Below are 16424 nucleotides of genomic sequence, written 5' to 3' on the forward strand. Positions count from 1 at the left end.
ATAGGCCTATCAACCAAGCTTGGCCAGAAGACCGGTCTCAAATACAGGGAAGCTACTACACAGTATGTTACTACAATCGAGAGTGCACACAATAACCGTAGGTGCACACATGGCCTATAATTGGAAATTCCCTGAATAGGGCATACGGTTGATGAAAATATTTTATGATTATTTATATCAACCACCCACCTGACCATCCTATTAGTTTGAAGTAATCTCTTACTAATCTGATGTGTAAATATTTACACAAGAAGCTGAGATAGCTGAGAAAAACCTGACCACATTTTTTATATAAACTTCTCCCTAGTCCCACTTCCCATGTGCGAACTATTTGATAACAAGAAACCATGCGGAAACGACCTCTGTCACAATAGACGGGGCGGGACTTGAAACAAAACTCCAGGTTCTAAAATGGCAGCGTCCATGGAGCTAAGCTTGAACAATTTACCCTCCGATCCTTTGCTGTTAATGTTATCCTTTCTTGACTTTAGAGATTTGATCAGGTATGTATAAGACACTTCAGATGGATAAATGCCTGTGCACAAAATGCCATACGAGTTTATGTTGTGTAATAGAGCTATGCTTAGCCACATACGCTAGCTATAACGTTCTCAAGAAGCTGTTGGCTAGCTAGCTAAGCAAATAATTAACTTTTGTTTACTAGCTAGCTTGCTATCGCATGACAGTTTGTTGTCTTTGTTGGTTGTTTGGTCATGGGTCTTATTCAATATGACAGTTTCAGGAATAGTTATTGCATAACATTTAACTTTCAATTAGCCGTGGGCTAATTTAGCATCGCTAGCTAGCGTTAGCTAGTAGCATAACAGCTACTGCTGCGTTGATAACCAAGTGGGAAAGTGGTATTTAGTAGTTTGATAACGACTCCACTTTAACGCCCCTCCAACTTGTAATTACTAGTGGGAAACGTGTATATATCATCCATGTGTTCCGACATCTCCCACATGCTGACCTCTGACATCACCTACTAAGAAATGACCTCGATAACAGCATTTACGGCAGTAACATGTATTATTTATAAAAAAATAAATAGCTTTATTCATATGGTTTTTTAACACTAATTTGTTTACAAGCATGATAGCGCTACTTTAAGTGATGGTTGATGCAGCTTTGGTTGATGCAGTGATGGTTTAGCAGACGCTAAGAGCGACTTACAGTTAGTGAGTGCATATTTTTTTTTTTCATACTACATCAGCCAATCATTGTTTCTCAACGAGTTCAAAGCACTTAAATGCAGCCAACTGGTAAAGTATGAAAAATGTATGCACTGGATAAGAGCGTCTGCTAAATGACTAAAATGTAAAAAAAAGTTAAATGTAAATACGTCTTCACAATTAGTAATTACCACCTTCCCACTTGGATATGAACGCAGCATAATGGTTTGTTTTGCTTTCAGATGCCTTGTTGTTGTAGCTAGCTAACGTTACTTATCCGGTATCCCATTCAAATTAGACGGTAAATGTTATTAAACATTATACCGCGTCTATTCACAAAGCTGTCTGCCGCCTGAGGAGATTTTGCAGACGGTCCGACGCTGTCCACAAATGCTCTGTATAAACAAAAAGAGCCCAGCACAAGATACCATTTTCGAAAGATTTGGAACTTAAAGGTGCAATATGCAGAAATCGCTCCGCCATTTCATGGTTGCAAAAATTATAATAGTTCGCCAAATGTTAGTTTATGTGACAAAACAAGCAATGCATAGTGTTGAGAATCACTGTACAATCTAAACCGCTGTGAAATATATTTTCAATAACCAAAAATATTGTGTTTTCATCTGTTTGAACCTGCTGTACAAAACCAAAAGTAAAAGACTCAAAAACGAAATTTAGGATGGGGAAGCATAGAAATAGCACACATAGAACATATCTATTGTTTCTTATACTTGCTTTAATGACAGCATGACAGATCTATAACGCACTATTCTATGGAATTTGGTCATAGCCCAAAAAGTAACATATTGCAGCTTTAACTTTTAATATTAACAATAAATACTTTTTCAAATACAAAATATACACTTACTTTATGCAGTTTATGAAAGTTTCACCTGGCTGTATTTTGAGAAACAGAAAATGTGGAATGGAATGGTCCAATGGAAATGTGCGTGCAAGGTGAGAGGGTATGTTGTAGGGAGGCAGCATGTGAAAAACAGCCGGTTGCAGCTTTGCTAAACTGCGCATCTTTAGTGTATCTTTTATATTTGAAAGATTATTTCTCCCTAGTATGAAAGTTAAGTTCCAAAAGTTTCCAAAACCTTATCGCAAGTGATGGCGCCGGAGAAGATGGCTGCCGTTTTACAGCACTCTAACCAATTGTATTAGCCTTGACTAACCGGTACCCCCTGTATATGAAATAACATTTGATTTGATTTGCATTTAGACAGAGCGTCGGTGTTAAACAGAGTGTAGGGATTATAGTTCATGAGGGAGTCAGCTGTGATCAGTACCATGAGCTGAGAACCCAAGGGGGACAGGCTGTAAACTGGGTATACCCAAAGAGGAAGAGAGGCCCAACTTGGCTGAAAATCTTTCTCCCTCCAGCAGGTGGTGTTTTGTTGTTGTTTCGCACAGTTTTTGTATGGAGGTCAATAAGAGAGTTGAATTTGGTCAACAAATATATGAATGACTTATTTGCTACGTGAGGTTTATTTGATTTAATAGAAGTTTCAAAATGCTTATGTTGTTACGGTGTGTACTGGTATAAGTAAGACATTTACAGTGAGGGAAAAAGGTATTTGATCCCCTGCTGATTTTGTACGTTTTCCCACTGACAAAGACATGATCAGTCTATCTTTTTAATGGTAGATTTATTTGAACATTGAGAGACAGAATAACAAAAAAAGAATCCAGGAAAACGCATCTAAAAAATGTTATAAATTGATTTGCATTTCAATGAGGGAAATAAGTATTTGACCCCTCTGCAAAACATGACTTAGTACTTGGTGGCAAAACCTTTGTTGGCAATCACAGAGGTCAGACGTTTCTTGTAGTTGGCAACCAGGTTTGCACACATCTCAGGAGGGATTTTGTCCCACTCCTCTTTGCAGATCTTCTCCATGTCATTAAGGTTTCGAGGCTGACGTTTGGCAACTCAAACCTTCAGCTCCTTCCGCAGATTTTCTATGGGATTAAGGTCTGGAGACTGGCTAGGCCACTCCAGGACCTTAATGTGCTTCTTCTTGAGCCACTCCTTTGTTGCCTTGGCTGTGTGTTTTGGGTCATTGTCATGCTGGAATACCCATCCACGACCCATTTTCAATGCCCTGGCTGAGGGAAGGAGGTTCTCACCCAAGATTTGACAGTACATGGCCCCGTCCATCGTCCCTTTGATGCGGTGAAGTTGTCCTGTCCCCTTAGCAGAAAAACACCCCCAAAGCATAATGTTTCCACCTCCATGTTTGACGGTGGGGATGGTGTTCTTGGGGTCATAGGCAGCATTCCTCCTCCTCCAAACTAGGCGAGTTGAGTTGATTCCAAAGAGCTCGATTTTGGTTTCATCTGACCGCAACACTTTCACCCAGTTCTCCTCTGAATCATTCAGATGTTCATTGGCAAACTTCAGACGGGCCTGTATATGTGCTTTCTTGAGCAAGGGGACCTTGCGGGAGCTGCAGGATTTCAGTCCTTCACGGCTTAGTGTGTTACCAATTGTTTTCTTGGTGACTATGGTCCCAGCTGCCTTGAGATCATTGACAAGATCCTCCCGTGTAGTTCTGGGCTGATTCCTCACCGTTCTCATGATCATTGCAACTCCACGAGGTGAGATCTTGCATGAAGCCCCAGGCCGAGGGAGATTGACAGTTCTTTTGTGTTTCTTCCATTTGCAAATAATCGCACCAACTGTTTGGCTGTCACCTTCACACCAAGCTGCTTGGCGATGGTCTTGTAGCCCATTCCAGCCTTGTGTAGGTCTACAATCTTGTCCCTGACATTATTGGAGAGCTCTTTGGTCTTGGCCATGGTGGAGAGTTTGGAATCTGATTGATTGATTGCTTCTGTGGACAGGTGTCTTTTATACAGGTAACAAGCTGAGATTAGGAGCACTCCCTTTAAGAGTGTGCTCCAAATCTCAGCTCGTTACCTGTATAAAAGACAACTGGGAGCCAGAAATCGTTCTGATTTGAGAGGGGGTCAAATACTTATTTCCCTCATTAAAATTCAAATCAATTTATAACATTTTTGACATGCGTTTCTCTGGATTTTTTTGTTGTTATTCTGTCTCTCACTGTTTAAATAACCCTACCATTAAAATTATAGACTGATCATTTCTTTGTCAGTGGGCAAACGTACAAAATCAGCAGGGGATCAAATACTTTTTTCCCTCACTGTACATCCCGGCAACTTTGAGATAAAACACTTTATATTGGAGTTGTCTCGAAATGGCTATGCATATTCATGGTATGAGGCTCGTAGTATAGCATCTCTCTCCATTGAATATAGGTGGAAACGATAGGCGGGAGCAAGACAGCCCGCCGTGCCGCTTTGCAGACATTGTTAGGGCGGAGAGACATGTATCTTGACAGGATATCTATAATCTTTGGTATACCCCTTGTGTTCTTCAGAGCTACTTATTTGCCAGATTATTAGCATCCTAGCTAGCTAATGCTAACCTGGTTCTGTTATTTTATAAGCCTCAAATGATCTCCCCAGTATGAAGTGTGATTTCAAGAGAAATTGGCTAGCTAGTAGAAATAGCAAGCTAGCTTTGCATTCCTAGCTAGATGTCAGCTGACTGAATTTCTACAGGTATCGCACCATCATGTCCTGATATGCAGAGTCTGGGCAAAACACTGAAATTCATGCAAAGAACCTGCTTACTAGCAATAACTTTATTTTATTTTCTATCCTTAGTTGCAGTTTTGTGAGTAGACGACTCAACGAGCTTTCCAGTCACAACCCATTATGGAAAGGCCTCTGTCTCAAACATTGGCTCTTAACCGAGTAAGTGTGTTGATAAACAACAAAAAACATGGATTTCATCAGCCTATGGACAGTTCAAAGCCCGTGTATGAGAATCTTGTCTGTAGCAAAGAGTAGAGTTGTAGTTAACTTCCTGTGGTTTGTGATGAAGAGTAACAGCAAAACATTCACATAAAAACGTTTCAAACTGAAAAGGATTCAAAATGGCTTGTACCAACATTCTTTTGATCTCTTATTTGATGTATTAATCAGGAATGTTTGTACTGATTACTGAATATGTGTTTATTTTGCAAACTGAATAGTACTGAGTAGTTTTATTTAGCAAAATATTTTGTTGTTGTTGAGCAGGTCAGACAAAATCCAGAAGGCTCAAACCTGGAAGGAACTCTTCCGAGAGTTCTATACTGACTTGGGACACTACATTGATCATTATGGCACCCTAAAGAGAGCCTGGGATGACCTGAAGAGATACCTTGACCAGCGGTGCCCCAGGATGATTGCCTCTCTCAAAGGTAAGCCTCCACAAGGAATACACTCTGCCACTTTAAGTGATTTGATAGCTGTGAGATGGTTCAATGGAACCATTAGGCCTTATTATCATAAAATCCTCAACCAATGTGTTGATGGATTTCCAAATGTATTGGATAGAAAATCCATACCTTTTTTATTTATTTGTCATTTATGTTTGTCTAATTCATTTTTATGATTTCCCCCAGAGGGAGCGAAGGAGGAAGAGCTGGATAGCATTGAGGCCCAGATTGGTTGCAAGCTTTCAAATGACTACCGGTGCTCGTACCGAATACACAATGGGCAGAAGCTGGTCGTTCCTGGGTATGCGAGTACTTGAATCCAAATATTTTTTTGTCTATTTGTTTTTGTGCTACTGAGCTGAATAAGATGAATTTACATGAAAAAATTGACATGAAAAGTATACTTATGGTAAAAATGATCTACCCCTATTTTCTTCCAGGTTAATGGGAAGCATGGCCCTGTCTAACCACTACCGCTCAGAGGACCTGCTGGATATTGAAACGGCAGCAGGTGGCTTTCAGCAGCGCAAGGGCATGAGGCAGTGTTTGCCCCTCACCTTCTGCTTCCACACAGGCCTCAGCCAATACATGGCCCTGGAGGGCACTGAGGGCCGCAGCCGCAGCGAGATCTTCTACCACTGCCCGGTCAGTTTCCATATGAGACCCCGGCCCCCTCCCCCATTACAACAGGGAGACAGACTTTTATTCTCACACACAGGTTAGGGTTGAAAAGAAGAAGAAAGTGGGTAGCATTGCTTAGTAATGATAAACAACTCCTTAATTTGAGCTTTATATAACTTTCAGTATTTATGTTTCATATGTTATTTGGGACAGATGCAACTCATTGCAACTGGGGTAGCCATGTTCTAGTTATGTCACCAAGTCAGTTGCAAACAGCTTCCAGTGTTTACATATCATAAATTGTCTGGGCAAAGGAAAACTCTTTGCCACTGGGGGCAGCCTATACCTAGCTACAGTGAGGGAAAAAAGTATTTGATCCCCTGCTGATTTTGTACGTTTGCCCACTGACAAAGAAATGATCAGTCTATAATTTTAAATGGTAGGTTTATTTGAACAGTGAGAGACAGAATATCAACAAAAAAATCCAGAAAAACGCATGTCAAAAATGTTATAAATTGATTTGCATTTTAATGAGGGAAATAAGTATTTGACCCCCTCTCAATCAGAAAGATTTCTGGCTCCCAGGTGTCTTTTAAACAGGTAATGAGCTGAGATTAGGAGCACACTCTTAAAGGGAGTGCTCCTAATCTCAGCTTGTTACCTGTATAAAAGACATCTGTCCGCAGAAGCAATCAATCAATCAGATTCCAAACTCTCCACCATGGCCAAGACCAAAGATCTCTCCAATGATGTCAGGGACAAGATTGTAGACCTACACAAGGCTGGAATGGGCTACAAGACCATCGCCAAGCAGCTTGGTGAGAAGGTGACAACAGTTGGTGCGATTATTCGCAAATGGAAGAAACACAAAATAACTGTCAATCTCCCTCGGCCTGGGGCTCCATGCAAGATCTCACCTCGTGGAGTTGCAATGATCATGAGAACGGTGAGGAATCAGCCCAGAACTACACGGGAGGATCTCGTCAATGATCTCAAGGCAGCTGGGACCATAGTCACCAAGAAAACTATTGGTAACACACTACGCCGTGAAGGACTGAAATCCTGCAGTGCCTGCAAGGTCCCCCTGCTCAAGAAAGCACATATACAGGCCCATCTGAAGTTTGCCAATGAACATCTGAATGATTCAGAGGAGAACAGGGTGAAAGGTGTTGTGGTTAGATGAGACCAAAATCGAGGTCTTTGGCATCAACTCAACTCGCCGTGTTTGGAGGAGGAGGAATGCTGCCTATGACCCCAAGAACACCATCCCCACGTCAAACATGGAGGTGGAAACATTATGCTTTGGGGGTGTTTTTCTGCTAAGGGGACAGGACAACTTCACCGCATCAAAGGGACGATGGACGGGGCCATGTACTGTCAAATCTTGGGTGAGAACCTCCTTCCCTCAGCCAGGGCATTGAAAATGGTTAGTGGATGGGAAATTCCAGCATGACAATGACCCAAAACACACGGCCAAGGCAACAAAGGAGTGGCTCAAGAAGAAGCACATTAAGGTCCTGGAGTGGCCTCCAGACCTTAATCCCATACAAAATCTGTGGAGGGAGCTGAAGGTTCGAGTTGCCAAACGTCAGGCTCGAAACCTTAATGACTTGGAGAAGATCTGCAAAGAGGAGTGGGACAAAATCCCTCCTGAGATGTGTGCAAACCTGGTGGCCAACTACAAGAAACGTCTGACCTCTGTGATTGCCAACACGGGTTTTGCCACCAAGTACTAAGTCATATTTTGCAAAGGGGTCAAATACTTATTTCCCTCATTAAAATTCAAATCAATTTATAACATTTTTGACATGCGTTTTTCTGGATTTTTTGGTTATTATTCTGTCTCTCACTGTTCAAATAAACCTACCATTAAAATTATAGTCTGATCATGTATTTGTCAGTGGGCAAACTTACAAAATCAGCAGGGGATCAAATAATTTTTTCCCTCACTGTATGTGATCTCACCACAGGCAGGAGATAATGTTGAATAATGGAAAATAACTAATGGCAGGGGTGGAAAAATTACCCAATTTTCATACTTGAGTAAAAGTAAAGATATCTTAATAGAAAATGACTCAAGTACTTGAGTGAAAGTATAAAAGTATTTGGTTTAAAATATATTTAAGTATCAAAAGTAAAGGTATAAATCATTTCACATTCCTTATATTAAGCAAACCAGATGGCACGATTTTCTATTTTTATTTTTTTATTTACGGATAGCCAGGGGCACACTCACACACTCAGACATCATTTACAAACTAAGCATTTGTGTTTAGTGAGTCCGCCAGATCAGAGGCAGTAGGGATGTTTGTAAATGTATTGGATAGATGACCAGGGATGTTCTCTTGATAAGTGTGTGAATTTGACCATTTTCCTGTCCTGCTAAGCATTCGAAATGTAACGAGTACTTTTGGGTGTCAGGGAAAATGTATGGAGTAAAAAGTACATTATTTTATTTAGGAATGTAGTGGAGTAAAAGTAGTCAAAAATATAAATAGTAATGTACAGATACCCCCAAAAACGACTTAAGTAGTACTTTAAAGTATTTTTACTTAAGTACTAATGGATGACTAATAGGATTGTTCTAAATTTTTCTATTATAGGATCAAATGGCACAAGATCCATCTGCAATTGACATGTTCATCACAGGTATGATGAGCTATTAGTTTGTTACATATATTATAACAATATTTCAGTTATGTTGTGTGAAAATGTTGGAATGCTCAACTTGCAGTGAGATGTTGCAATGAAACATTATTACGCAAATCTAGGAAGTGTTCAAGGTGCGGCGCCCCGTTAATCTCTCCCCAATCAGACTTAAACTGGAAGGCACTGCTCACATTCTTGAGATTGTGGACTAACTGCATTCTAGGAGATGTGAAATGTAAACTGTTGTATTGCAACATAGCACTACATGAATGGAATGAATGGATTGTTTGCTTGCAAAATTTATATTTATTGATATTCAATGTGTTAGTTCCTCAACATAAATGGCCCTGTGTAGCTCAGTTGGTAGAGCATGGCGCTTACAACGCCAGGGTTGTGGGTTCGATTCCCACGGGGGGCCAGTATGAAAAATGTATGCACTCACTAAAAACTGTAAGTCGCTCTGGATAAGAGTGTCTGCTAAATGACTAAAATGTTAAATAAATGGGTTTGAACTTCTTATGCAGTGTCTCACACTTACTCATTATTTTGCTTCTTCTCACGGTAATTTCTCACCTTAGGGTCCAGCTTTACTGAGTGGTTTACCTCCTACGTCCGTAATGTGGTAACAGGAGAATACCCAATCATCCGGGATCAGATCTTCAGGTAACCTCCATTGACTTTCCCATTTTGGAATACCTAACTGGTACAGGCAGGGAGGTTGTAGTTTCTGTGTCATGATGGCAATACTCAACAATATGTAGTAGGGCTGAACCCATTTACTCGACTGGTCGATAGACTGTTGGTCGACCGAGATTTCTTTAGTGGAGCAGTAGCAAAATAAATATATAAAATATAAAATATATATATATATCATGGTGTACAAGACACCTGTCTGATTCACGCCTGTCTGAGTGGACTACTCCATTGTGGAGGCTGTGGGGATGGCACAGTCTATCACTCTAAGAGATGTGCTACTGAAATTGTATATGGTTATATTACATAAGAACAATGGTGCAACACTAATAAAAAATAATATTTTATAACAAATGCGCTTTCTCCAGCGTTGGATAGTGGTCGCTGTCTGCGGTTCTGAAACACATCAGTGCGCTGTTGAATTGGTGCCTTTTCCTAGACCATCTTGCTATGTGCATAATAGCAAAGTTAACCAGCATATTGGTGTTGAGAACAATGTGGCGGAGGCAGCAGCAGAATGAGGAGATGAGAAAACAGCCCTTGCCTTATTGTCTAAGAAAAGTGAGGAGAGAGGAAACCCCAACTTAATTAGGTCTATAATCAATAGCCTAACTGTTAAATGTACCTGGCTTTATAAATCATCCATATATATCTACAGAAATAAGACAGATCCTGCTTCTGTTGCCTGTTTGAGTGTTTGTTTAATAGCCTACTGATTCCGTGAGCACCAAGCGTCACGCAACGTCATGTCAAGTAAACAATTTCACAAATTCGGCAGTTTTTAATCTTTGCTTTGCTGTAATAAAGGCTTTGCACTTTTTTCTGTAAGAACAGCCTCTCTGGTATTATTTATACTTTATTTAGTGTTTACACTGTTCCAAATTGTCAGAAACATTATATTTATAAAAATTATAATGCTCCTTTTTCTTGATCTCCTTCTTATTGTTATTATTACTATTATTATGATCACAAGTAATGTCATGATCATTAGTAGGCTTAGTATAGCAGCCTTGTATAACCACCATTGAGCTGTAGGCCTAAGAGCGCATCCTGTTTAGTCTTAATACCGTAACTTACTTAGGCCTATATTTCAATAGTTATATAGGCTACTGTATCAATCAATAATTCATTCGTTCATGTCATCACACAGCATATGAGTCATTCATGATTTGAAATCCAATCAAGAATGTTCATTTTTTAAATAATACATTGAGCATTGAATAATTAGCTTAAACTGTTACGGTGTTCAGAGTTTGTTATAACCAATTTATTGATGTGATTATGATATGCTATAGTTCAGGCCCTATTGGTCACGTGCATGTGATGCATACATGTGTCACGTAAAGAGAGCGAGGGTTGAGGGAATAGGGAATGTTTTTCACAACTTTTCAGTCAGAAATGGCTGTAATTATGTTGCAGCTTCAGCAACACGGACAGCGCGATAAACACTGTGGTGGTTGCTGCAGCAGGGAGCAGAGCGGGACAACGGGTGCTAGTCACACAGTCACTTGCTGGCTTTTTTTTTAAACACAGCACCCCTAGTCTGCACAATCAAATCAGTTGTTGGTCAGACTAGTCATTTGTGTGTCTTTTTTTTTTTTTTGGGGGGGGGGGGTCTTAATTATTTAATCAAACAGTGTGCTTAAAGCATCAGACAAGCTCAGTGAATATAGTTGATTTGATTAAAACACATAGGATGTGTCTGTATATGGAAAAATACACGTTTAAAAATGTCGTCCAATCGATTGGTCGAAAGAACAGACAACTCTTGTTCGACCAATATTTTTTGGGGTCAGGGACAGCCCTAATATGTAGTTAACAAACATTCAAATCAAGGCTTTCAAAGGATTTTGAAGGTTTAAGCTTTATCACTATTCACAGGTACGTCCATGATAAGCAGTGTGTTGCCACCACGGGGGATATTACTGTTTCAGTGTCTACCTCATTCTTACCGGAGCTCAGCTCAGTGCATCCTCCACATTTCTTCTTCACCTATCGGATCAGGTACCACTATTTCCCCTACTGATTTCAGCTCCTGATAATGATTAAAAAGATACATGTGTAAATGGATCATAATACAACTGTCATAACTACCCTAACCTTATACGTTAAATTCTACCCTCAGGATTGAAATGGCAAAGGATGCTCTCCCTGAGAATGCTTGCCAACTGGACAGTCGTTATTGGAAGATCACCAATGCTAATGGTAACGTGGAGGAGGTCCGTGGGCCAGGCGTTGTCGGTAGGTGACTAGACTAGAGAGGATTCTGTGGACTTACCATAATGTTTCATTTTGCATTGTCTCCATTTGGTAGCAGTGGACAAAAACCTGTTGCGATCTAAGAATGATTTACAGCTAACAGATTACTAATGTAATTTTTGTGTTATATATATTAATTAAATAAGTTAAAACCATGAATAATTAATGCAAGAGAGATACCAACCACATGACATTGTCTGCAGGAGAGTTCCCGGTGATGACTCCGGGTAAAGTACATGAGTACGCCAGCTGCACGACCTTCTCTACTACCTCTGAGTACATGGAAGGCCACTACACCTTCCACCGCCTCAAGAACAAAGAGGAGATCTTCGACGTCTGCATCCCCCGCTTTCACATGGTTTGCCCTCCGTTCCGTGAGTCAATGGTACGGTCGGTAAGTGTTTATGGTGTATGAGAAGGAGAAGGAGATGAGTAATAATTGGATTCAGTTTTAAGAAACTTGGTAAATCAATGATCAGGGCCAACTTTTAGGTTAGGGTTATTAAATTAAAAGGTTTTGTTGGTCATTTTATTTTTCTCACTTTTTGGGAATACAACAAATGGTAAAGTTTTGAAACAAGAACTTGGTTTAATATTTGCTCCCCCCCATCAGCAGGGATCGGCAAGGGATGTTTCCAGTGCATCTTTTAACGAAGAAAACTCATCAGACACCGATGACCATAATGAGGGTGAGATTCGTGGCATTAACATGGCAGGCCCAGGGGGACGATGTCCACGCCACATCTGACACAATTTTCTCACCACAGGACTCAATTAGGAAAGGGGCTGGGAAGGACTTTCACAGTTACTTAAGAGTAAAGTTTGTTTTTATTATTTGTAAAGCTGTATTTACCATTGGCTGATAGTCATTGCCCTATGTGAACCTTTCTACCCCAATGAGATACGACCACACCCTCTGCAATATGCCCTCCCATGCAAATCCCAGATCGCTCCATTGTTTTTTCTTTTTTTTTCAACAATGGAGCGATCTGGAACTGGACATTGACGATTGAGAGCAGGGTTGTCACCTCTTTTTCAATAGTAACATTGTTCATTCTCTAGCTGGCTGCCTAGTGCCTAGAGCTCAAGTGCAGATTGTGCTCTATCTAAATCCTAAGTATTCCCTTTTCTCCTTGGCATATGTAGTGTGTGTAGTCATATTCCTTATATAAAATCCCACACCATCCCTACAGGTCCACTGTAGGTATATTGTTAATGCATCATCAAAAAGGACATTTATTTGACATCTTAATCAGAGATGGTCACTGCCAGTGGTTTTCAAACCAACAAAAACCCCAAGGAATTATATGGAAACACACAACTCATAAAAGCTGGGATGTTTGGATATGCTAACAACAGTGACAAAGAGAAGCCCACATCGAAGCTGTTGAGCTACATTGGATGCTGTCTGTATATGTAATACAGTGGGGAAAAAAGTATTTAGTCAGCCACCAATTGTGCAAGTTCTCCCACTTAAAAAGATGAGAGAGGCCTTTAATTTTCATCATAGGTACACGTCAACTATGACAGACAAAATGAGAAAAAAAAATCCAGAAAATCACATTGTTTTAATGAATTTAATTGCAAATTAGGGTGGAAAATAAGTATTTGGTCAATAACAAAAGTTTCTCAATACTTTGTTATATACCCTTTGTTGGCAATGACACAGGTCAAACGTTTTCTGTAAGTCTTCACAAGGTTTTCACACACTGTTGCTGGTATTTTGGCCCATTCCTCCATGCAGATCTCCTTTAGAGCAGTGATGTTTTGGGGCTGTCGCTGGGCAACATGGACTTTCAACTCCCTCCAAAGATTTTCTATGGGGTTGAGATCTGGAGACTGGCTAGGCCACTCCAGGACCTTGAAATGCTTCTTACAAAGCCACTCCTTCGTTGCCCGGGCGGTGTGTTTGGGATCATTGTCATGCTGAAAGACCCAGCCACGTTTCATCTTCAATGCCCTTGCTGATGGAAGGAGGTTTTCACTCAAAATCTCACGATTCATGGCCCCATTCATTCTTTCCTTTATACGGATCAGTCGTCCTGGTCACTTTGCAGAAAAACAGCCCCAAAGCATGATGTTTCCACCCCCATGCTTCACAGTAGGTATGGTGTTCTTTGGATACAACTCAGCATTCTTTGTCCTCCAAACATGACGAGTTGAGTTTTTACCAAAAAGTTATATTTTGGTTTCATCTGACCATATGACATTCTCCCAATCCTCTTCTGGATCATCCAAATGCACTCTAGCAAACTTCAGACGGGCCTGGACATGTACTGGCTTAAGCAGGGGGACACGTCTGCACTGCAGGATTTGAGTCCCTGGCGGCGTAGTGTGTTACTGATGGTAGGCTTTGTTACTTTGGTCCCAGCTCTCTGCAGGTCATTCACTAGGTCCCCCCGTGTGGTTCTGGGATTTTTGCTCTCCGTTCTTGTGATCATTTTGACCCCACGGGGTGAGATCTTGCGTGGAGCCCCAGATTGAGGGAGATTATCAGTGGTCTTGTATGTCTTCCATTTCCTAATAATTGCTCCCACAGTTGATTTTCTTCAAACCAAGCTGCTTACCTATTGCAGATTCAGTCTTCCCAGCCTGGTGCAGGTCTACAATTTTGTTTCTGGTGTCCTTTGACAGCTCTTTGGTCTTGGCCATAGTGGAGTTTGGAGTGTGACTGTTTGAGGTTGTGGATAGGTGTCTTTTATACTGATAACAAGTTCAAACAGGTGCCATTAATACAGGTAACGAGTGGAGGACAGAGGAGCCTCTTAAAGAAGAAGTTACAGGTCTGTGAGAGCCAGAAATCTTGCTTGTTTGTAGGTGACCAAATACTTATTTTCCACCATCATTTGCAAATAAATTCATAAAAAATCATACAATGTGATTTTCTGGATTTTTTTTCCTCAATTTGTCTGTCATAGTTGACGTGTACCTATGATGAAAATTACAGGCCTCTCATCTTTTTAAGTGGGAGAACTTGCACAATTGGTGGCTGACTAAATACTTTTTTTCCCCACTGTAGATATTCAGGAACATTTTAATGTGGGCTTGCCTCTGTCATGCATTAATGCATTTCATGGATCAGTATCTTATTAATTGCAATGTGATTATGACTATGATTCTTTGAAAGTCTGCAGAAACAAACAATTGTTTAGTAAAGCAACCAATCAGTGTGCAGTTTCTCATAGAAATCTGAATGTTTGAACAATGAGCTACAGCGTCACACCCCTCCGTATTTATTTGGACAGTGAAGCTAAAATGAGTACATTTGGCTCTATACTCCAGCATTTTGAATTTGAGATCCAATGTTTTATATGAGGCGACAGTACAGAATGTCACCTTTTATTTGAGGGTATTTCCATACATATATGTTTTACTGTTTACAAATTAATACACTTTAAAAATGAGTGCCTTCAGAAAGTATTCATACCCATTGACTTTTTCCACATTTTGTGTTACAGCCTGAATTTAAAATGGATTAATTTGAGATGTTGTGTCCCTGGCCTACACATAATACCACATAATATCAAAGTTTAATTATGTTTTTAGAAATGTTTACAAGTTAATTAAAAATGAAAAGCTGAAATGTATTGAGTCAAGTATTCAACCCTTTTGTTATGGCAAGCCTAAATAGGTTCAGGAGTAAATGTGTAAGTAATTTGCTTAAGAAGTCACATAAGTTGCATGGACTCATTCTGTGTGCAATAATAGTGTTTAACATGATTTTGGAATGACTACCTCATCTCTGTACCCCACACATACTATTATTTGTAAGGTCCCTCGTTCGAGCAGTGAATGTCAAACAAAGATTCAACCACAAAAACCAGGGAGGTTTTCCAATGCCTCGCAAAGAAGGGCTCCTATTGGTAGATGGGTAAAAAAAAAAAGCAGACATTGAATATCCCTTTGAGCATGGTGAAGTTATTCATTACACTTTGGATGGTGTATCAATACACCCAGTCACTACAAAGATACAGGTGTCCTTCCTTACTCAGTTGCTGGAGAGGAAGGAAACCGCTCAGGGATTTCACCATGAGGCCAATGGTGACTTTAAAACAGTTACAGAGTTTAATGGCTGTGATAGGAGAAAACTGAGGATGGATCAACAAGATAGTATATTGAACAAAAATATAAATGCAACATGTAACAATTTAAGCGATTTTACTGAGTTACAGTTCTCATAAGGAAATCTCATTATGCCCTAATCTATGGATTTCACATGACTGGGCAGGGGCGCAGCAATGGGTGGGCCTGGGAGGGCATAGGTCCACCCACTGGGGAGCCAGACCCAGCCAATCAGTATGAGTTTTTCCCCGAAAAAGGGCTTTATTACAGACAGAAATAGTCCTCAGTTTCATCAGCTGTCCTGGTGGCTGGTCTTAGATGATCCCGCAGGTGAAGAAGCCGGATGTGGAGGTCCTGGGCTGGCGTGGTTACACGAGATCTGCGGTTGTGAGGCCGGTTGGATGTACTGCCAAATTCTCTAAAACAACATTGGAGGTGGCTTATGGTAGAGAAATGAACATTACATTCTCTGGCGGACATACCTGCAGTCATCATGCCAATTGCATGCTCCCTCAACTTGAGACATTGAGTTGTGTGACAAAACTGCACATTTTAGAGTGGCCTTTAATTGTCCCCAGCACAAGGTGCCACTGTGTAATGATCATGCTGTTTAATCAGCTTCTTGATATGCTACACCTGTCAGGTGGATGGATTATCTTGGCAAAGGAGAAAT

General features: G+C 40.5%; 1 protein-coding gene across 3 annotated transcripts; it reads left to right on the forward strand.

Moving 5' to 3' along the window:
- Positions 1–372: 372 nt before the first annotated feature.
- Positions 373–13221, forward strand: LOC311111570 (F-box only protein 3-like). Of its 3 annotated transcripts, none has more exons than XM_084154324.1 (11): positions 373–503; positions 4869–4958; positions 5286–5449; positions 5654–5768; positions 5908–6112; positions 8692–8737; positions 9316–9400; positions 11312–11434; positions 11556–11671; positions 11893–12083; positions 12306–13221. In XM_084154324.1, the coding sequence occupies exons 1-11, from the start codon at positions 412–414 to the stop codon at positions 12435–12437; spliced, it is 1359 nt and encodes a 452-aa protein (XP_084010450.1). In that variant the 5' UTR covers positions 373–411; the 3' UTR covers positions 12438–13221. The 3 variants fall into 3 exon arrangements, with proteins under 3 accessions (XP_084010450.1, XP_084010451.1, XP_084010449.1); XM_084154325.1 differs by having other exon boundaries at positions 400–503; positions 11893–12074; XM_084154323.1 differs by having other exon boundaries at positions 400–503; positions 12303–12514.
- Positions 13222–16424: the final 3203 nt, after the last annotated feature.

Source organism: Coregonus lavaretus, assembly GCF_964263955.1.
Source record: "Coregonus lavaretus genome assembly, chromosome: 37".
NCBI classification, from domain to species: Eukaryota; Metazoa; Chordata; class Actinopteri; order Salmoniformes; family Salmonidae; genus Coregonus; species Coregonus lavaretus.